This window comes from Leptopilina boulardi, unplaced genomic scaffold (assembly GCF_019393585.1).
Source record: "Leptopilina boulardi isolate dan_hultmark-lab unplaced genomic scaffold, ZJU_Lbou_2.1 LbouV2_266, whole genome shotgun sequence".
NCBI classification, from domain to species: Eukaryota; Metazoa; Arthropoda; class Insecta; order Hymenoptera; family Figitidae; genus Leptopilina; species Leptopilina boulardi.
Genome location: NW_026137825.1, coordinates 1,044,541 through 1,067,808, shown reverse-complemented (window position 1 = coordinate 1,067,808; position 23,268 = coordinate 1,044,541). Strand labels below are relative to the sequence as shown.

Genomic DNA, 23,268 nt, shown 5'->3' with positions numbered 1-23,268 from the left:
ACGAATTAAAATACATATAATTTTTCAAACTACAGAAAAGTAAAAAAAAAAGGAAAGGCAAAGTTGGAAATATTCTTCGGCATTTAATTATTATTATTTTGTTTTTCATTATTATTTTCAGATTTTTTTTTTTTTTTTTTTTTGAATTTCCCACTAAGACAAACTACAGATAATTTTGTTTTTTTTTTTTTTGAAAAATATGTATAGTTATATACATGTTTTTTTTTTTAATTATACAATTTATTATTCTCCGACGCCAGCGCAACGCGTCTTATATTAATAATTAATAATAAATTAATAAATCACATTTATTACCACGGAATGATAAAAAAATTAATTAATACTTGATTGGAATTATTTGTTTTTTGAAATTATTATTTTTTCGAATCCTGTTATCGTTCAAAAAATTCGAAACTTATTTGTTAATTGCAGGATTTGAAAATTCGATTTAAATTTCCCGCGTTTAACAAGAAAAAAAAAAACAGCGCCACTAATCTGGAGATGAGGTAGAGAAAGATGGCGACTGAGCACGACGTTTCATTGTTTTCGTGTGTTTTTTAATTTACTTTTTCAAAATTTTTTTTTTTGTGCGGTAATTATAAAATTTCTTAATTTTTTTTGGTAAGTAAATAGTGATGAAGAAAGTACTGTAATAAAAGGTTATAAAAAAGTTACTAGAGTGGCAAGCAGGGTTGGGTAACAACAAGTCAAAAAGAAGTTGATTGGTTGGTAACTTTCCGGAAAGTTAACGAACCAATCAACTTCTTTTTGACTTGTTGCTACCCAACCCTGCTTGCTTGTAACTCTAGTAACTTTTTATAACCTCTTTTAACATTGCTTTGTTCTTTCTTCATTATTTTTTTACTTTAAAAAAAACATTACCACACAAAAAAAGTTATTTTGTAAATAGGATGATCACTCTCACTAAACGTATATCACCTTTCTTAAAATTAAATCGCTTTTTTTGTTTTTAAAAAATACAAAAAATCTCGAATTTTCTAAAAGTAACTAGTATTGAGTGAACAGCCCATCTTACTTTTTTTCGTTTTTTTGTCTGATTGTTGTGTGACGTGTACCATTGATGGAGAGGATTCCTTGGGAGTGACGGATGCTGCACGACTGCTGCTTGGGGTCGCCAAAGGGGGTATCAAAGAGACAACTTCAGGGCTCGAAGTCTGCCCATTATCTTCGTACACTCTCTCCTATAATACAATGAATTATTGATCCGCATTTATTTATTATTTTTTTAACATCGTTTTTTTATTTTTATAATTTTTTTTTTATAAATTATAAATCCCATTTTGATATTATGTAATTTCGTTTCAATCTCGTTTTTTAATTTCAATCGCCCAAGCAAATTCAGTACTAGAGCTGTAACTTTATTTTTTTAATTTCTATTCTTGCAGTCTTGAAAGCTTTTTTATATTTTTATTATCTCATTATTGTAACTAATTTTTATTAAAATAAAAAGCAAAAAAGATTTATTAAAAACAAAAATTTTCCAGATTTATAAAAAGTATTAATTTTTTTTTTGAAAATTAATTCTTTAAGAAAAATATTTTATACTCAAGAATTTGAATTTTGCACGATTTAAATTGAATTTATTCAAAAATCTATTAGTGTCTATTATCGAACATCAATTTTCAGTTCCTAATTATTTATTTATCTCACAAGGAGTTTTGAGTTTTGAGAAGAGATTTTTTGCATTCAAATAAAAATAATTTATATTATTGTACTCAGAAATGAAAATCTCATCACGAAACTCGTTTTTTCTCCTTTTTTTATCAACAATAGAAAAAAGTTTTTTCTCCTTCTCATACATACAGAGAAACAAATGAAAATGAATTATTTCTCATTTTTTTTAACTATATAATAAATATGAATAATCTAATTACTAATCATAAAAATCTAATGTCCTGCAATTGAATTCTAATAAATCTAATTGTATATAAAAAATGGAATACGAGAATATAGAATTTGCTTCAATTTTAAATATAAATATTATAGTCTTGGAACCGAGCAGAAAAATTCTTTAGAATATAAATTGTCTTAGTGAACAACGCGTTATACAGATTTCGAATGATATTAAACTTCGAAATAGATTCTTCATTTGCGATTGCCGTAATATGTTGTTTATTTAGAAAATTAATTATATTCATTAAAGTTTTTTTCATTTTAGGCACTACGTAGTTTCCGTTTCATTCATTTGTATAAAGTTAAGCGGCAGATGCTGCAATTTGATTGGGCATTCAACTTTAGAAGAATTAGCTTTCTATAATTTTAATAATAATAATAATCAATCACGACGGATTAATCAATAATTCAATGTTTTCAAGAAAAGGAAAAACAGCACGAGATTAAGACGACGGGTTTTTCTGAGTGCTCCTAAAGTTCTTGTTGACAAGAAGACAGTATTTTTTTTTTCTAATAATTTTCTTAGCCTTTTTGTCAACAAGTCATAGGATTTTTTTATAACTAAATCGAATTTTTAAATTAAATTTCTGAATTCAAATCAATATAATAAAAACATACCTGAGATTTGTCGTATTTGAGTCTTTTCCATATGAAAGACTTTTTATCCTGTTGTTGATTGGATGGACCAATTTCTCCACTTGATGCATTATAATTAGGATTTGAAAATGTAAGAACATTTCTTCTGCTTACGTAGAGATATTTTTTTTGCTTTGTCTTTCTTTGGCATAGAAGATAAATAATTAATATGACAATAGCCAATGTAACGCTCAACATTATCACAACTGTAATAACGACAGTTTTCAGACTATAGCTCTTCTCTCGATTGAATTTATGATCCTTAAATTTATCATCACCATGATTTCGAATTGATGTCTTTGTCACGACATCAGATTTTCGAAGTTCTTCTTCCTCTTCCTCCTCATCTACCTCATCATAGTTTGTGTCATTTTCTGTTCCTGGTTTTCTGAGTGGTACCTCCTTTAATGGAGCTATTTTTTGAATAGAAAAAAAAATTGTAATTTATAGTAAAATTATTATAATTTTGTTTTTCTTTTTTTCAGATACGGCCTCGGAGGATATAAGAAGATGTGAAACAATTTTCACAAAGGTTTGTTTTATATTAAAGATGAATAATAAATAACAATGGAGGAAGTAAAAAAGAGGTAGAATAGCCTCGGTTATAAAAATTAAAGATCTTACATGTAAAACAGGGATGAGAATCAGGTTGATCAGGGCAGGCACATTTATAACTGCTTCTTGTGTAAAAGCATAAATGACTGCAATATCCGTTTTCAATCGCACATGGATTCCATCCTACTTGTCGATCAGCAGAAACAGCTTTTGCGTCAGTTACACTTCCCAAAGCATGACGGAATCTAATTCTATTTTGACCGTTGAGCCTGTCAGCTTGCTCAATTATTTCCCTAGACCAATCGGCCCAGTAGATGTGTTCCCCATACTAAATTAAATATTTTATTTTATCTCAAATTCTTAAGTTAATTAGAATTAAAACTTTTTTTAATTAAATATTAAGAGAACCTACTTGAGTTAGACCAAAAGGATTCGCAGCATCTGGGATAAGTGCTACACGAAAACGACCATTAAGATTAGAGACTTCGATTCGGTCTTTCAATGCATCTGCCCAGTAGAGTTTTCTGCGTGTATAGTCAATGGATAAACCATTTGGAAAATGTAAATCAGAAGGAATTATTGTTTCTTTCCTAGAACCATCAAGAAATGCTCTCAAAATTTTTGGATTATCACCCCATTCCGTCCAAAACATGTAGCCCTCCTTTGGAAATAAGGCTAGAGCTCGAGGATCTTTTAAATTATCCAAAAGTTTTTTCCTTCTAGTACCATCGAATTTAGCGACTTCAATTAAACTATTCTTCATATCGGTCCAATAAAGATTATCCGCAATCCAATCAACCGCAACACCAAAAGGTGCCGACATATTCGAACCAAAAATAATTGTTCTTGTGTCCGATAAATTAAACATGTTAACAGTCCTGAAAAGAAATAACACAAATTTCACATTTGTAAATTAGAATTTACTTCACAAAAAGTTTACCTAATAATTCTTAGATTGACATCAGTATAAACTATCAATTTCTTCTGCCAATGAAAATCAACAGAGAATGCATTGTGAACCTCTTCAATTGGAAGAGAAACACTCCACATTTCTGGTGTGTCAAGTGATATTCTCTCAAGGGTTTTTCTAGTAGCAAAAAGCAAAAAATTATTTGGAGTAACGTTACAGGTTTTTTTATCATCATTGATATTGATTCCAGTTGGACAAGCACAAGAATATCCATTAGGATTTCTTAGACACAAATGAGAACATCCACCATTATTATTCTCGCAGACATTTTCCGATTTTGTCAAGTCTGACCACTAAAAATAAATATAATTTTTTAACATACTACAATTCGAATAAGTGAAAAGAACTTTTTTTTAAAAAAAACTTACGACAATCGCTCTTATGTCCATAACACTTTCGATCTTATCGATAAAAACTTTAGCAGAGCCGTTATTTTTGTCTGTTTGAAGAATAGCTTTCTCCTGCCAATCGCTCCAATAGACAGTGTTACCCATAACAGCGAGACCATAAGGATGTCCCACTTTTTCAATCAAAATCTTTCTATTTCTTCCATCAAGATCGGCAAATTCAATAACTTTTTTCTTCGCATCATTCCAATAGATTTTACCTCTTTCCATATCAATTGATAAACCATTGGGCCAGGCAAGATTTTCCGTAACCACTGACATTCGTTTCTCTCCATCCATATTGGCTCTTTCAATTCTTGCATTATGTCCCCAATCTGACCAAAACAAAAGACCCGCCGAATAGTGAATTGCCATTGCTCGAGGATTATCCAATCCCGACCAAATGAGAACTTTTCGATTTTTTCCATTGAGTTCACATACTTCAATACTATTTAGACCGGCATCCGTCCAGTAGAGCTGTAAAATTTTTTTATAATTATTTTTTTTTCCGTATATATTTCTATCAATTTACAAAATAGCATACCTTTCTGCCAATTGAATCGACAATAAGACTATCGGCAACGTCAATTCCAGTATTGATCACCGTTTCCACAAAACTGCCATTGAAATTTGTTTTTTTGATAACATCTTCTCCAGGATCGGTCCAGAAGATTTCGCCATTCACTAAATTCACATCCACACCACTAGCGTTCTTCAAATTCGAAATTGGAAGAACAACGTCCAGTGCATAATTCACATCAAAGGAAACAATTCTAATATCCACTCGATGTGCCATTAGGAGAAATTTATTTGGAACGTCCGGACATGTATTACCATCGGGCTGTTAAATTTACATTAACATTAGAATGAGTAAATATTTATTGTCATCAACAAATGAAAATTATTAATTTACCCCTAAAACAAGACCAGTAGGACATGCACATTTGAATCGTTTAGGATTCGCAGCAAGAAGACATAAATGGGAACAATTTCCATTGTTGTATTTGCAAGGATTGTTAACGCTTCTTCGATTCCTGTGAAAAACTCTCACGTCCATAAGACTCGATATACTCGATCTAATAGTAGTGACATTCTTTCCCGTTTCTTTATCAGCTCGATGAATACTTTTTGTATTCCAATCGGTCCAGTATATTTTATCCTTGTGTACTACAAGTCCAAATGGATGAAGAAGTATTTCCTCTGTAAAATAGTCAGAATTTTATTATAATTGATTGATAATAATTGTTTTAAATGTAAAAAATTCAATTCGACCTACTTGAGGAAATTAAAGCAGTTCTGCCTTTGCCATCGAGAGTTGAGTATTCAATTTTTTGAGTACCGGCATCGGTCCAATAGAGTCTCTTCTTATCGAAATCGATAGCTAATCCATTGGGCCAGGTGAGATCGGTTCCAAAAAGAACTTTACGATCTGTACCGTCCATAGAGGCTTTTTCAATCTTCCCTTTTTCGCCCCAATCACTCCAGTACATGTAACCAGCTGGAAAGAGTTATTTATTTAATTTTTTAAAAACTATTTTTTAATATTTTTTTATTTACTAACTTGTTGGATCCAAAATAATATCCCTTGGCTTATCGTGACCTTCGTGAATCAAAAGAGATCTCATACTTCCATCTAGATTCGCACATTCGATCCTCTTTGTCCCAGCATCAGTCCAATAAATCTTTCTCGTAATCCAATCTATTGCCAGTCCGGCTGGTGATTCTGTAATTAACAAGTTACAAAAGCGAATTCTTTGATAATATAAAAAAAATTTACCTAAATTATGATTAATAATAGCAGTTTGATTGGTGCCATTCAAAAAAGCTCTACTGATCGTATCAGCCTCCAAATCACTCCAATAAATCGTATCCTCATCCGAATCCCATGTAAGACCCACGGCACTTTGAACATGATCAACTGGAATCACATTGTCATAGACTCTTGCAGATTCTTCAATTGGCATTATTCTGAGATCTTTTTTCCTCGTGAATATCAGTATATTATCAAGTACATTGGCACATGTTTTTCCATCACGATTTATTTTCAAACCCACGGGACAAACACAACTGTAACCAGTATTATTAGGAAGACACATGTGTGAACATTTGCCATTATCTTTTCCACAATGATTGGCATAGTCTGGTTGACGTTGAGGATGATAACTATGAAGATCCATTGGAAAATGAAGACCAGAATGAATTGTTTTAAATCCTCTGCCACTTGCCTTATTTGCTGAAGAGATACTCTTTAAATGCCAATCGGTCCAATAGAGTAAATCTTCGAAAACAGTGATTGCAAAAGGATGTGGTAGACCTTTACTAATCATTTTCTTTCTATCTGAACCATCAAGATGAGATGATTCAATTGCATGATGTTTTGCATCTGTCCAATAAATTCGATCAGTCGTATAATCAATTGTTAATCCATTTGGCCAAAATATTGATTCTCTTATTACTTCTCTTCTATCCGATCCATCCATATTGGCGCGTTCAATTTTAGGATTTAGTCCTGAAAAAGAATTCATCAAAAAAAAATTCTCTCCAAAAAAAGAGAAATTAAACTCACCCCAATCGGTCCAATAAACGTAACCAAAATTTGGATGAACCGCAATAGCTCTCGGTTTTTCGATATCGTTTGAAATAAGTACATGTCTCACTTTTGTATCGAGTGTAATAACTTCGACTCTTCTTGTTCCGGAATCGGTCCAAAAGAGAAGATCATGAATCCAATCGATGGCAACTCCACCGGGAGATTGAAGACCCCATCGAACAACATCTAAAGAAAAATTTCTGTTCAAGAATTTGGGAATATATATATTTTTGCGAAAAATAATACCTTCTGCTCCAGTTCCGTTGACAAAAACTTTTCGAATTACATCCATTGAAACGTCAGACCAATAAATAGTACTCCTCTTGTAATGATAATCCAAAGCAATGGCATTATGAAGTCCCTTCAAAACTGATGTGTATTTTGGACTCGTCATACTCACCTAAAAAATTCATTAATATAGATTTGAAAAAAAGAATACTTTTTTGATTTTATTACTTGTCTTATATCGACTCTATTTGCGAATAATAAAGTCGGATTTGCTCCTAGGGCTTTACAGGTTCTTAAATCTGGTCTAAGAACATATCCCGGTAAACAGCCACACTTAAATGTTCCTATTATGTTTTGGCATTTTTGACTACAAACCGGATCCTGAAAAAGCAGATTTTTTATTTTTCCCCCAAATCTTAATTTTCTAAAGTGTACAAACCTTTTCGAATTCACATTCATTGATGTCGTGGCATGTGACATTATCCGCTCCCAAAATAAATCCCGCATCACATGTACAAGCTTTTTTATTATCTACAGTTAAAATACATTTTTGTGAGCATTTGTCTTCACTTGTGCAATTACGTTTTTGAGGACAATTCATCTCATCTGAAAGATTAGGAAAATAGAAAATTTTGTTTATTATTATTCGGTTTTTTTTTAGATATTTTTTTACCATCTTTTTCAGGACAATCGGGCACTCCATCGCAAACATGTTTAACACTAATGCAATCGCGATGATAATGATGGAATACATAATGAGAATCGTTTCCTGGTTGAGAATTTTTACAAAGATATTGAGTTGCATCACAAGTAACTGCACAGCCTTGTTCATCTTCTCCATTTGTACAATCGGGCACTCCATCACAAACCCATAGACGCTAAAATGGTTATTTATTTTTGTGAGTAGAAATTAAAATAATAATTATTGCAAATTTTTTTTTTATAATAAACTCACAGGTACACATGAGCCTGTAGAGCATGTAAATTCTTCCTGAGAGCATTCCTTTGGTGTTTGATGCTCACACATATCTTCGTCTTCTTTACCCTGACAATCGGCCTCCTTATCACAAACCCATGTTCTGCTTATACACTTGCCACTATTACATCTTGAAAAAAGATTATTTTTTTAAGAAAAAAATTTTGCGTATCCAAAATTTTGATAACAATTAAGCTATTAAAAAAGATTTTAATTTTTATACTTTTTTCCTAAAAAAAGTAAAAAAAACCAAACCTATTTAAGTATTATAAATTCATACCTAAATTCATTAGCGTTACAACTAACTCCAACAAGATTTTCACAATTATCTTCATCACTTCGATCCCCACAGTCGTCGTCCCCATCGCATCTATATTCTTGAGAAATGCACCTCGGATAAGTGCACTTGAACTCGTTCTCCTTACAATTCACTTCAGCTATTTCTGAATTTTAAAAATATTTCCATATCAAATTTAACTTTCATGAATAAAAATATTGTTATAATAGAAAAAATTTTATTCTATTTTTAAACAAGATTATTTATTTCTCGAAAGAAGAATTTCTCTTTTTGCAATTTTTATTTTAAAAAAATATCTCACCACATTTGAGTTCATCTGATCCGTCAGCACAATCATTTTCCCCATCGCATCTGTAGTTATTCAAAATACAAGTTCCATCCATACATGAAAATTCGTTATCGTTACATTTTCTGAAAGAAAATTAAATTTTTTTTATTTAAAATATTTTGTTTTTTTTCTTATTAATTTGTCTATATGTAAATTGACATTGAATTCGTGAATTTAAAAGAGAAAAAAACAACCACTTGACACGTGCCGAGTGTGGAAAAAAAAAATTCGCCTAAGGTAATGTAAAACTGACGAGATGATTTTGTGAGTAGACCATCTGTTTCCGAGGGTTGTTTTCCCCTTTTTTAGACCCCCTTTAAATCGCGAGAAATTGTTAACAAAGGCGTCAAACTCAGAAATGAAAAAAAAACGTGTTCTCATAATATGCACAAAAAAAAAATTTTAATGATGCTACTTTCTTCAAATTACCCTTCGAATCTATTTTTTACATTTTTCTCAGAATCTTATTTCTGAAATCGAATTCAGTTTCCGAAACTGGACAATAATTTTAACAAATTTAATTTGAATTTTTTTTTAACTAATCTAGATCATTGATATTTACCGATGAAGGTTAAGAAATTTTTTTTTATAATTAGTTATTTATAATTATAATTATTTTATTATTAGAATAAAAAGTAATTAAAAGACATTTTTTTCAAGGCGATATTAAGATCTATATATATTTATAATATATTTATTATTATTAAAAATTAATAAATAATAATACATTAAAAATATATTTATTACATATAAAGCAGAAATTTCTTTAGTGAAAAAGATTTCTCGTAATCCGTTAGATAAGCGCATTTCCTATATATAGATATATATAAAGAAAAATATATACTCTTCTACCCCTGGTCAATTTCACCCCACGACCTCACCTAACATTATTTTATCGACAACAACGACCATGAACCATAATTCCCTACGTCCTGCGACCCCACCGATTCATATTTTCTTATCAATCTTATAATATATAACGCACAAGTCTCTTCCATTCAAAACTAATGACTTGTCCTTCAATTTTCTTATTTAAGGACGCAAATAATTTCAAGAATTTCTGCAAATAAACAACAATTTTTCTCAATATTTCAAATAAATGCGAAATTCAAGGCGCGGGAAAATTAAATTTTCAAATAATAGAAAATTCTTTTTTTTTTTAATTCTCATATATATAAAAAAAATCAAAATATAAAATTAATATTAAGTAAATAATTAAATAAATCTTTTAGAATATGAGTTTGCAAAAAAAATTTAATTATTTTATTAATAGAATAATTATTAATTAGTAAAAAAAATTTTTTTTCAATGTTTTTTTTATATTTTGTAAAATTAGAAACTGAAAGGACTCTCCCTAAACTCTCCTTGTCTATACGACCCTGATAAAAAAAGGGTTCTCTTAACTCTTATATTGTCTCGACTTTAATTATTTTTTTTTTTTCATCTCTGAATTCTATTGATGATAAAAAAAATAATAAAATACCAAATGATAAAAGAAATAATAGCGGTTTTTTTTTATTTAAAAGTTTCTCATATAGAGAGAAGGGGATATTTTTTAAATACTAAAGGAAATATTAATAACTATTTTTTAATGTGAGAGGAAATAAAAAATTTTTCCAAAATTAAAAAAATACTTTCTAAATTTATTAAAATTAAAAATTTTTTTCCAATTAAAAAAAATGTTTTTTAAATTTTTTTTTTCAAATTAATAAAATTTTTTTCCCAATTAAAAAAATGCTTTTTAAACATTTTTTTCAAATTAATAAAAATTTTTTCCAATTAAAAAACCTGCTCTTTAAAAATTATTTATTTTTTAAAAATATGATTTAATTGGGGGAAAAAAAATCTTTTTTTTTAATTTTTCCCTAATTAAAGAAAAGAATTTGAAAAAAATGAAGAAATTACATCATAAAATTTTAATAGGCATTTAAGGGCGTGGGGGAAAAAAAAAGTTTTTTTTTTCTATTCTTTTTTTTCCGGTAATTAAGATGTTGTTTTTTTTTTTGTTAAGAGGAAATATAAAGACAGGTTGTCGCTATGAAGGGGCTCACACCCCAAAAAATTTTACTGATTTCAACCTAACAGCTTTCCAGGTGGTCGATACCACGCGCCACCAACGCGCAACCATCAGTGTTGCCTAGCAACACACCTCCGCGACCTGGATCAGAGAATATCCCTCCACCCACCTAATCACCCCCCCCCCCGCCTCAACCCCTCTTTCTCTCAATTCCAGAAAGTTATCAATTTTTTCCAAAATCCCCCCTCCCCCCTTTTGCATTTAATATTGACTAGTTTTCATAAGATCCAATATGTTCAGATATTAGAGTTTCTACCCCCTCTCCAATTTTACACTTTTTTTTCTACTTAACCTTAAATTTTTTTTTAAATTTTGAGTAGTTTTTTTTTTAAATAAGAATTTTTATTTTTGAATCATTAAAAGTTGCATTTTGGTTACTACTCATTACTATGAGAAATTGTTAAATTTTAGGTTATGTTACTTTCGTGTCGAAAAATTGTAAATAAATGCCACATTTAGAGATTAAAAATTTAAATTATTTACCTATTTTTATATATATTAAAAATATATACGTTTTTTTGAATTTTTTTCCCTCTTCGAATGAATATAATATAATTTTAGTTTTCCTTTTTTTTTTTTTTTAATGATATGTTTCGTGTGTATTTTATTACATTCACCTTCATTTTTATTGCCCATCAGTTTTTTTTTTCTCTTCTTTTTACTTTCCCTTTTTCTAAGGCAGAATTTTTTTTTTTTTTTTTTCTTTTTTTGAAGGGAAAGTCACCCACGCAAGACGGCAAAAGATTTTGCGTGGGTATATTGAACGCGTGCTGACAGAAAAGGATCGTTCGTCGATCGTTTTTACTCATTCCAATCAAAAAAGAAAAAAAAAAATTTATTTTTTCCCATTGAAAAATTTATTGCGCAAATGAAACGTACAAACGTTATTATAACTGAAAAAAAAAAAAAATTCTTATATCTCACTTTTACTATATAATAATAACTGGGTTATATACAAATGATGGAGGAACTAAAAGTAGTTTATTGTCGAAACGGATTTTTTTTTTTTTTTTTTTATCGAACCTTCATATTTCTTTAATGTTATTTTTTCTCGTTTTATGTTAAATTAGTCGAGGAATATAAAAAATTAATATTTTAAAATGAATTATGATATTTTAATTTTATAAATGATATTTTTAATAAATGTTATTAAAAATACGAATTTTATTAAGTATTTATTTTTAAGTTTTAATTTTATTTTAATTTTTAAAGAAATAAAAATCGTTCCTTAATTGAAAAATTTAAGTACATTAAAATAAATTAAATATTAAAATTAATTAGCTGATAATTTTTCTTTTTAATTTTTTAATTTCTTGGAATAATTACGAATTAGTAAAAAGTAAAAAAAAAAATTTAATTACCTCTTTCCACCGCAATTGTCTTCGTCAGAAAAATCCTTACAATCATTGTCACCATCACAACGCCAAGATTGTTGAATACAAAGACCATTTCTACACTCAAATTGATCCTCAGTGCAATTCATGTGAGTTCCTGAAAAAAAAATTGTTCATTTTTTATAATCACAAAATAATTTTTAATTTATTTTGTTAAATTTTAAATTAATGTAACTTTATATTTTTTTTATCAAAATTAAATAATAATAATAATAATAATAATAATAATAATAATAATAATAATAATAATAGACAAACCACAATGAGATTCGTCGGAAAAATCGCCACAATCATCGTCCCCATCACAGAGCCAATGTTTGGCGATACACCTTCCGGTTTCCGGGCAAAGAACACTTCTTTCCCCATAGCATGTGCCATTGGAATTTTTCGATTCGAAAATTTCATCACACTCATTCTCGTCCTCGGAGCCATCACAATCCGTCTAAGTGGAATAAATTCGATTATAATTCTTTCTTTTTTTTTCCTCTTTCTCTCTCTCTATCTCTCTTATACAAATCGATAAATCTTTATTAAAGAACGGATGCGCACAGAAAACAAACTCTAAAATTAATCCGTAAATAGCTAGACGCCAATTTCACCGGAAGTATCAATCCAATTTCAAAATTAATTCTCTTAATAATGAGATAGAGACTTTAAAATATTCGATAGTCGTGATATTTCAATGGAAATTAATGAATCTTCTTGTATTTTAAAACAACATATTTTCTCTCCCTCTTTCTATTTATATAAAACTAAAAAATTTATTTAAATACGACTAATTTCAGTAATTTTTAATTAGTAAATTAAAGTAAAAAAAGTAAAGTAAAAGTAAAATAAAAATAGAAACATAAATTAAAGTTATTTAAAAAATCGATTTTCTTTAAAAAAAAATATTTATAATTTTATATAAAGAGAGAAAAAATAACTTAAATAAAGGTTTGTGTTTTTTTTTCTCTCCACATTGTATGTATTAAATTTGTGGGGGATATTTAATAATTACCTGACCATCGCAACGTGCCTCGAGACTGATACAGGTACAAGAATTCCGACATAAAAATTGATCTCGATTACAAAGCCAAGCGCATGTTAGAGAAAGGGAATCCTTCATATCGCCTTCGTCATCCAATTCTTGAATGAGGGGTATTAAATCCTGACCAAGGCGTTTATTGAAATTCAACTTTGAACCAGAACCACCACGAGTCAAACCACTTCGTACTCTGCTGTGATCAACTTCTGCATACCCACCCATTTCGTACGCTAGAAAGACCCAAAAAAAAAGAAAAAATTTTTAAAATATACATTTTTTAATCTATTCTAATCTTATACTAATATTAAACATAAAAATATACCCTTAAAAAACAAAATTCAAAAACACAACTGATTATTTAAAAAAAAAAAATTTAGTATATTACATATGCCATTTTAAATTTTGAAAATCTGATATCAGAATCGGAATCAGCGACCCCAAAAACCCCCGAATGACAAAATTCAGGTGAATTTAATAGATTTTCAAATTTTTTATGCCGCCATATTGAATCCGCCATTTTGAATTTTGAAAAACGGATACCAGATTCGTAATCAGCGATCCCAAAAACCCCCGAGTATCAAGATTCAGTCGAATTCAATGAATTTTCAATTTTTTGCATCCATATTGGATCCGCCATTTTAGATTTTGAAAATCTGATACTAGATTCGTGATCAGCGACCCTGAAAACCCCCGAGTAACCAAATTAAGACGAATTTAATAGATTTATATTTTTTTTGACGCCATATTGGATCCGCCATTTTGAATTTTGAAAATTTGATACTAGATTCGTGATCAGCGACCCTGAAAATCTCCGAGTAACAAAATTCAGACGAATTTAATAGATTTTTATTTTTTTTTGACGCCATATTGGATCCGCCAATTTGAATTTTGAAAATCTGATACTAGATTCGTGATCAGCGACCCTAAAAACCCCCGAGTAACCAAATTCAGGCGAATTTAATAGATTTTCAATTTTTTTTTGACGCCATATTGGATCCGCCATTTTGAATTTTGAAAATCTGATACTAGATTCGTGATCAGCGACCCTGAAAACCCCCGAGTAACCAAATTAAGACGAATTTAATAGATTTATATTTTTTTTGACGCCATATTGGATCCGCCATTTTGAATTTTGAAAATTTGATACTAGATTCGTGATCAGCGACCCTGAAAACCTCCGAGTAACAAAATTCAGACGAATTTAATAGATTTTTATTTTTTTTTGACGCCATATTGGATCCGCCAATTTGAATTTTGAAAATCTGATACTAGATTCGTGATCAGCGACCCTAAAAACCCCCGAGTAACCAAATTCAGGCGAATTTAATAGATTTTCAATTTTTTTTTGACGCCATATTGGATCCGCCATTTTGAATTTTGAAAATCTGATACTAGATTCGTGATCAGCGACCCTGAAAACCCCCGAGTAACCAAATTCAGACGAATTTAATCGATTTTTATTTTTTTGTTGACGCCATATTGGATCCGCCATTTTGAATTTTGAAAATCTGATACTAGATTCGTGATCAGCGACCCTGAAAACCCCCGAGTAACCAAATTCAGACGAATTTAATAGATTTTTATTTTTTTGTTGACGCCATATTGGATCCGCCATTCTGAATTTTGAAAATCTGATACTAGATTCGTTATCAGCGACCCTGAAAACCCCCGAGTGACGAGATTCAGTCGATTTTAATAGATTTACAATTTTTTCAACCAAATTCAGACGAATTCAATGGATTTTCAATTTTTTTTTTGCCGACATATTGGATCCGCCATTTTGGATTTTGAAAATCTGATACTAGATTCGTGATCAGCGACCCTGAAAACCCCCGAGTAACCAAATTCAGACGAATTTAATAGATTTTTATTTTTTTTGACGCCATATTGGATCCGCCATTTTGAATTTGGAAAATCTGATACTAGATTCGTGATCAGCGACTCTGAAAACCCCCGAGTGACGAGTTTCAATCGATTTTAATAAATTTACAATTTTTTCAACCAAATTCAGGCGTATTCAATGGATTTTAAATTTTTTTTTTCCGCCATATTGGATCCGCCATTTTGAATTTTGAAAATCCGATAGCAGATTTGTAATCAGCGACCCCAAAAACCCCCGAGTAACAAGATTCACCTGAATTCAATGAATTTTCAATAATTTTTTTAACCGACAACTAAAAAATTAGAACTCTACTTCTGTCGGTAATACAGAAACCTAACTTAAAATTTTTTACTAAAATTAAAAAAAAATACTCGTGGCACTTACTTTAGATCTAAAATAAGCGAATACTACAAAAATCTTTAAAATATCACAAATAGTTTTTGAGAAAAAAAAGTGAACAAAAAAATTTTTTTCTCTAAATTCTATTTAAAAAAAAAAAATGTTATCACATCGTATATAAAAGAAAAAAAAAAGAAAATAATTTCTTTTGAAAAATATTTACTACCTCCACTGTCGTAGCCACCATAAGGTACCCCTCTTATTCTTCCCCTGTCAATTCCTTGTCCCACGCCGTATGGTCCATAAAAACCACCACCACCACTACCACCTCCCCCTCTTCCAGAATGATGGGCTCCTAACCCATTAACTGGCGCTCCATTTCTAAAACTTGGTAATTCATCTGAATGTGTATAATCTGGAGGGAATATTGGCGATCTTGGATTTCCCAAAAAACCCGGTGGTAATTGTGATTGAGTTTTTTGATGTGTTCGTCCAACTGTACTCCCATAGCCGTAACCCCCATATGTTTCGTAAGGGTACTCTGCAAAATAAAAAAGAAGTATTTAACAAAAAAAAAAAAATTATTTAAAAACATTTTATTTTTGTAAAATAATTAGGTATCAAATTTTATGAGTTATGAATTTTTATATTTTAAGAGTTATGGATTTTTAAGATTTTATGCGATATGAATTTATAAGATTTTATGCATACCTGATAATAAGTTCATGAGTTTAATAATTAAAATTTTATGATGTTTTATGAGTTACAGTTTATAACTTTACGAGATCATGAGTCATATGAGATTTATGAATTATAGAAGAAACTTTATGATTTACTGATTATAAATTTATGAGTTTATTGATTTATTTTAGATTAAATGCGTTATATGAAATACTTTATGAATATTTACATGAGTTTAATAATGAAAAATTTATGCTATTTTATGAGTTAATGGTTATAAATTTATGAGTTCATGATTTATATAAGATTAATGAGTTATATGAGAAACTCAATGAGTGTTTACATATATCTATGCGTTATGAATATTTTAAGAGTTACTGATTTTAGATATATGAGTTCTTGAGTTATGTGATAAACTCTAAGCATTAACATAGGTTTATGAGTTTAAGATTTTATGAGTTATTAATAGTAAATTTAGGAGTTTCTGGTAGTGTTTATATGAGTTACATGAGATTTATGAGTCACTGGTGACGATTTTCGGAGTTTATGAATTATTGGTAGTGTATTTATGAGTTACCGGTAGTACATTTATGAGTTATTAATAGTACATTTATGAGTTACTAATAGTGTATTTATGAGTTATTGGCAGTGAAATATGGAGTCCAGGAGTTACTGATAGTATATTTATGAGTTACATGAGATTTATGAGTCACTGGTAACGAATTTCGGAGTTTATGAGTTATTGGTAGTGTATTTATGAGTTACTAATAGTGTGTTTATGAGTTATTGGCAGTGAAATCTGGAGTCTAAGAGTTAGTGATAGTATATTTATGAGTTACAAGAGATTTAAGAGTCACTGGTAACGAATTTCGGAGTTTATGAGTTATTGGTTGTGTATTTATGAGTTACCGGCAGTGCATTTATGATTTACTAATAGTGCATTTATGAGTTATTGGCAGTGAAATCTGGAGTCTAAGAGTTACTGATAGTATATTTATGAGTTAGATGGGATTTATGAGTTATTGGTTGTGGATTGCGGAGTGTATAAGATATTGGTAGTGTATTTATGAGTTACCGGTAGTACATTTATGAGTTACTAATACTACATTTATGAGTTATTGGCAGTGAAATTTGGAGTCTAAGAGTTACTGATAGTATATTTATTAGTTACATGAGATTTATGAGTCACTGGTAACGAATTTTGGAGTTTATGAGTTATTGGTAGTGTATTTATGAGTTACCGGTAGTGCATTTATGAGTTACTAATAGTGCATTTATGAGTTATTAGCAGTGAAATCTGGAGTCTAAGAGTTACTGATAGTATATTTATGAGTTACATGAGATTTATGAGTTATTGATTGTGGATTGCGGAGTGTATGAGCTATTGGTGGTGTATTTTTAAGTTGGGTAAGATTTACGATTTGTTGATAGTGAATTCCAGAGTTTATGAGTTACTGGTTGTGTGTTTATGAGTTGCATGATATTTATGAGTTATTAGTAGTGGATTTATGAGTTCTATGAGATTTATGAGTTATCGGTAGTGAATTCCAGAGTTTATGAGTTACTGGTTGTGTGTTTATGAGTTACATGAGATTTATGAGTTATTAGTAGTGGATTTATGAGTTCTATGAGATTTTTTGAGTTACCGGTAGTGAATTTATGAGTTACATGAGATTTATCAGTCAATGGTAACAAATTTCGGAGTTTATGACTTATTGGTAGTGTATTTATGAGTTACCGGTAGTGCATTTATGAGTTACTAATAGTGCATTTATGAGTTATTGGTAGTGTATTTATGAGTTACCGGTAGTGCATTTATGAGTTACTAATAGTGCATTTATGAGTTGTTAGCAGTGAAATCTGGAGTCTAAGAGTTACTGATAGTATATTTATGAGTTACATGAGATTTATGAGTTATTGGTTGTGGATTGCGGAGTTTATGAGTTACTGGTTGTGTGTTTATGAGTTGCATGAGATTTATGAGTTATTAGTAGTGGATTTATGAGTTCTATGAGATTTTTTGAGTTACCGGTAGTGAATTTATGAGTTACATATAAGATTTATCAGTTTTTTTTGATTGAATGATTTTAAAAAGAAAAATTTAATTAAAAAAAAAAAATTTTTTTTTTTTCGAAATTCATTTATACCTTCAACTTCGGGACGATGTTCATGAGCTTTTTGTTTGTCCTCTTGACGAATAGAGTTTTTATTATCTTCCTTTTCCTTGCCCTTTGGCAAACTTGGAGTTGTAGTTGTTCCCACAAGGATTGGACTACTTCCGGTCTGTCTCAAGCTTCCACTTCCGTATATTTGCCTAGCCGCTCCTCTATTCACTGTCTGGTGTGTCGAAGTCTCCACCGAAATTGATGTTTCTATATTTATATACATAAATAGAAAAAAAAAGAGAGAAAAAGAAAACAATGGCATATTATTATTGTTATATATATATAAATAGAATTATTAATTTTCCAAATATTTTTTCTAATTAATTCTATAATATAGATATTAAAATAAAGTGGGTCATATATAGATATTAAAAAAAAAAAATTTTTTTAAAAAAATAATAATAATAAATATAAACCGTGGAAGAAAATTGAAAAAGAAATGATTTCAATTTTTTGTTTATTTATTTTTTCTATTTAAAAAAATCATAAATGTTAGAAAAATCATTGAATCGAAACTTGGATTATATGAATGAAAGAAAAGGAGTTGAGGTTAAAGGAAATTGATTTTGGGCCCATTTGCGGTTATCAATTGGGATGTCATAGCTATATATATAAATATATAGATATAGTGAAAATGAATTTTGATGGACCATAGATATCGTTCTATGAATGACTCGAGGCAGTCGAGAGCTTTCATTCACTTTGATAACGCTTGCGCTTTGATGACAATCGATATACAACGGCACACACCCTTTCCGGGAGGATTGAAGGGGTAAAAGAGAGAAGGGGGTGGAGGGAGGGCATTCGAGACGGATTAAAATGATCCAAAAAGGAAGTAAGAGAAAACCTCGTGGGTTACTTAAAAAAATAAAAAAAAATGAAATCATCTTTTTTTTCAAAAAATTAAAATATAAAAAATTTATCATTTAGTAATAAATATTTTATAATAGTTAAAAAAAAAAAAGCAATAATATCGCAAAAGTTAAATTATTACACTCAGATAAAAGGATTTCTTTGATTTAAAGAAACCAATTTCTTTGACTTGCTCTCTAAATCTGAATTAGTAAAAATGTTTTCTAATTTGAATTAGTGACTCACTTTTTGCTTCTGAGTTAGTTAAATTTTACTAATTGTTAGTAAAATTTACTAATAATTAGTAAAATTTTACTATCTTCTTTGTTAGTAAAATTTACTAATAATTATAGTAAAATTTTACTAATTCAGAAGCAAAAAGTGAGTCACTAATTCAAATTAGTAAACTTTTCTACTAATTCAAATTTAGAGAGTGTTTTCTTTCATTAAAAAATAAAATTTTCTTTGAAACAGAAAAAAAAAGTTTCTTAGTTTCAAAAGAAAATTTTTTTTTGATTCAAAGAAATTTTTCTTTGAATGAAAGAAATTTTTTGCATTAAATCAAAGAAATTTTAACATGGATATAATAAGGATCAAAGAAACATTTATTTGAATTAAAGAAAAAATTTTTTTTGAAACGAAAATAATTTTTTTTTTTTTTGAATCAAAGATAATAATTTGTTTGAAACAAATAAATTTTCTTTATATCAAAAAAGAATTTGTCAAAGACAAGCTTAAAATAGAAATTTCTTTGAATTTAAAAAACAAAATAGAATTATAAATTATAAAATTATTCAAACTCATCTTTTGTATTTATAAAATTAAGAATAACTTTCTATCAATATATATATATATATATATATATATATATATATATATTATAAATTATTGAAAACCTTGAAATTGTGAATCGATGTTATATATAGCAACCTATGAAGAAAATTTCACGGTCATTTTTTAAACAAAAAAAAAAAAGAAAAAAAAATTATAATAATAACATGAAATTTTATAGTCACTGATCCAGAAATGTAGGGAAAAAAAACCCTATATTGCTTCTGGAAATCTCTCACGTGTGGAATTTAAATTCGCACTCTAAGGGCAACTAAATCGATTTTCTATTAAAGTAAATAAAAATTTAAAAAATAAACTTACGCGCCCTTCTTTTCAAAAAAAAAATAAGAAAAAAGAAAGTATAATACATAAATCATATAAAAATTCCATATAATTATTTATAATTATGTATTATTTAAAATAATTTCATTCTTATACATTTATGAATATTCAATTTGACTTCGCATGTAATTTTTTTTTTTGTTCATACAATCTGGATATAGAATTAAAGGTTATAATTATTTATTTGAATTTTCATATTTCTACTTATTAATATTCAATTCCTTTTTTACGTGAGATTTATTTATATAATAATTTGTAACATTTCTTTATCAATAATTACATAATAATTAATTATTAAAACATATTTAATTTTGTTTTAAAATAAATAAATATTAATAAGATTTATTATTATGTTGTTACCTACTTTGTTATTTTAATAATTATTATTTTAATTTCAAAACAAATAGTGGTACTAATTATAGAAATATTATTATATAATATAAATTATTTATTAATTAAGTAATTATATTACAATAATTACCATATTATTATAAGTTATTATAATTATTAATTATATTAATTAACATTTACGTATTAATTATTATATAATATTAAACAAAATAATAATATAATAATAATAATAATAATAATAATAATTATTATTATTATTATTATTATTATTATTATTAATATAATAATATAATTATAATAATAATATATAATAATATATAATAATAATATAAAATTTTATTATAATATATATAATTATTAATTTATTATTGATATATATATATAAAATTTCAATGGAAAAAAAAGTTATTTAAAAAAAAAAATAAAAATATTTACCTGCACATAGAGTACAGATGATGTAGATAAGAGTAAAGAAATTGCGACACGATAAGTCGTAAGGGTTCGACCTCATTTTGCACTTGGAACACCTCTCGGCCTTTTTTTAAAAGGCCGAGATTCACTTTCCCCCTTCCCCCCCTTAGGGTTCCTCCTCTTTTTCTTCTTTTTTTTTTTTATTAAACACCTTTTATTGGCTTTAATTATAAACTTTTTAAGTCCAGAATTGACGATGTCCTATACGTCAAGGTCACTCTCGATTCACCACTATTCATTGTTCAAATTTTACCCGTACACTGAACCTGTTTTGTAATTAGATTTTTTTTTTTTTTTGTTAAAATCGTGTTTTAATAACATTTTTTATAAAATAAATTCTAATATTTAAATTACGTATTATGTTAATATAATACGTAACTTAATTTAATGAGAAACGATAACAATTTTTTTTTTTTTTGTTACTGTTATTGTTACTATTTGTACCGTAATTATTATAATTATAATAACAATAATAATTATTATTATTATTTAGTCAATGTTCCATTAATTAATGTAAACGTATTATATTTTTTTTTATTATTAACTATAACTAAAGAATAAAAAAACATATTTTTTTGTGATTCTAAAGAAATTTTAATTTCTGAATCTTTTTTTTGACATAATTCTAAATTTATATAATATAATTATAATAATTACAATAATTTTAAATTCTATATTTTACATTTTTTTTTGTCATTTACCTCAAAGATTCACATTTTATCTATCGAGAAAAAAAATAATACCCAAAAAAAAGAAAGTGAAAATCACATTGAAAAATAATATTCTCGGGACGCATTGAAGAAAAGGAAAAAAAAAGGAAATCCTTTTCTAGGTGAGCGATGACTTATATTCTCACTGATGTTATGGAGAAAAAAAGAAATATTTCCCTGCGACTACATTTTTTATATCAAAAAAATAAAAAAAAGTTACAATTGCATTTGAAAATTTATATATAGGAGTTTTTTTTTTTTTTTTTAACGAGGAATTGAAAATTTCAACCCTCGCCGTCTCGAATAGTGAAAACAAAAAAAGAAATATCCGACGCGAGTAACTCTAAGAACAGAGCTACACTGGATGCTGCGAGGATTCTCGACAAATGAATCCGGGATTTGACGCAGGCGCTTTTCATGGGAAATATATATATATATTTTGCAAGAGCAGGTCGTGTCGCGAGAAAAAGGACCGGACACTTTGAGAGAGAAAAAGAAAGAAATCCTAACGTCCGCAGGATGTCAAAACCGCATCGCATCCTATTCTGATAAATCTATTTTTTATCACAACCAATTAAAATCTTTTTAATTCGATTTTCATTTTGAAATTTTTTCATAGTTGAAACAATTTTTATTTTTCAATTTCGAATTGAGATTCGGGGTAAAATTGCCTTAGGTTGGGACAAATAGAATTTTCTTGTATTATTTTTGGGAGGAATACGAAGGAAAAAGGGAATACGAATTGATTCCAAAAAATAATTTCAGAACAACAAAAGGATTAGAAAGAAATTTTTTTTTTTTTTTAAATACTTATCATTAAATTTGACCTCTATGGGGTAAATCAATAGAAAAATAAAATTTTATTGTTTTTCAATAATATCGTTGCCACTAAGATAAACGAATACATAAAAATTCTAAATCAGAATTTAATTTAATGTGGTGCAAATGTTGTACATCAGATATAAAAATCTGCAAAAACTAGATGTCAAAAATTTAAAAAACCCTTTTTTTAATTTCCCCCCAAAATTACAAAAGCGAAAATTCTAATGAAAATTTCCTAACAGAAACACAGACAATGATAAATTATTTTTCTGCTTTTCATTGCGTTGTTGCGAAATTTGAAATTAGCCAAAAAGAATTATCTAAAATTATTCAAAAGAAAAAAATTGTCGTAGATAGTGCTGTATTTTTTTTTTATTCAAAAAAGATAAATTCAACATCTTCAGAAACGGAATTCTTTGACTAATCCACGAGATACAACAATC

The 23,268-nt window shown here is 28.4% G+C and overlaps 1 protein-coding gene across 2 annotated transcripts; it reads right to left on the bottom strand.

Moving 5' to 3' along the window:
- Positions 1 to 239: 239 nt before the first annotated feature.
- On the bottom strand, positions 240 to 22,372 carry LOC127281339 (low-density lipoprotein receptor-related protein 4). Of its 2 annotated transcripts, none has more exons than XM_051305011.1 (26): positions 21,995 to 22,372; positions 21,258 to 21,559; positions 18,429 to 18,653; positions 15,827 to 16,141; positions 13,353 to 13,609; positions 12,611 to 12,794; positions 12,320 to 12,449; positions 8,855 to 8,964; positions 8,536 to 8,698; positions 8,235 to 8,385; positions 7,953 to 8,157; positions 7,719 to 7,885; positions 7,508 to 7,660; positions 7,298 to 7,451; positions 7,028 to 7,237; positions 6,239 to 6,970; positions 6,023 to 6,184; positions 5,738 to 5,959; positions 5,375 to 5,661; positions 5,006 to 5,302; positions 4,444 to 4,938; positions 4,046 to 4,368; positions 3,518 to 3,983; positions 3,175 to 3,433; positions 2,533 to 2,963; positions 240 to 1,202 (listed from the first exon to the last, which is right to left on the bottom strand). In XM_051305011.1, exons 2-26 carry the CDS (start codon positions 21,331 to 21,333, stop codon positions 999 to 1,001), a joined length of 6,378 nt encoding a protein of 2,125 aa, XP_051160968.1. In that variant the 5' UTR covers positions 21,334 to 21,559; positions 21,995 to 22,372; the 3' UTR covers positions 240 to 998. The 2 variants fall into 2 exon arrangements, with proteins under 2 accessions (XP_051160968.1, XP_051160969.1); XM_051305012.1 differs by lacking the exon at positions 240 to 1,202 and adding an exon at positions 1,575 to 2,272.
- Positions 22,373 to 23,268: the final 896 nt, after the last annotated feature.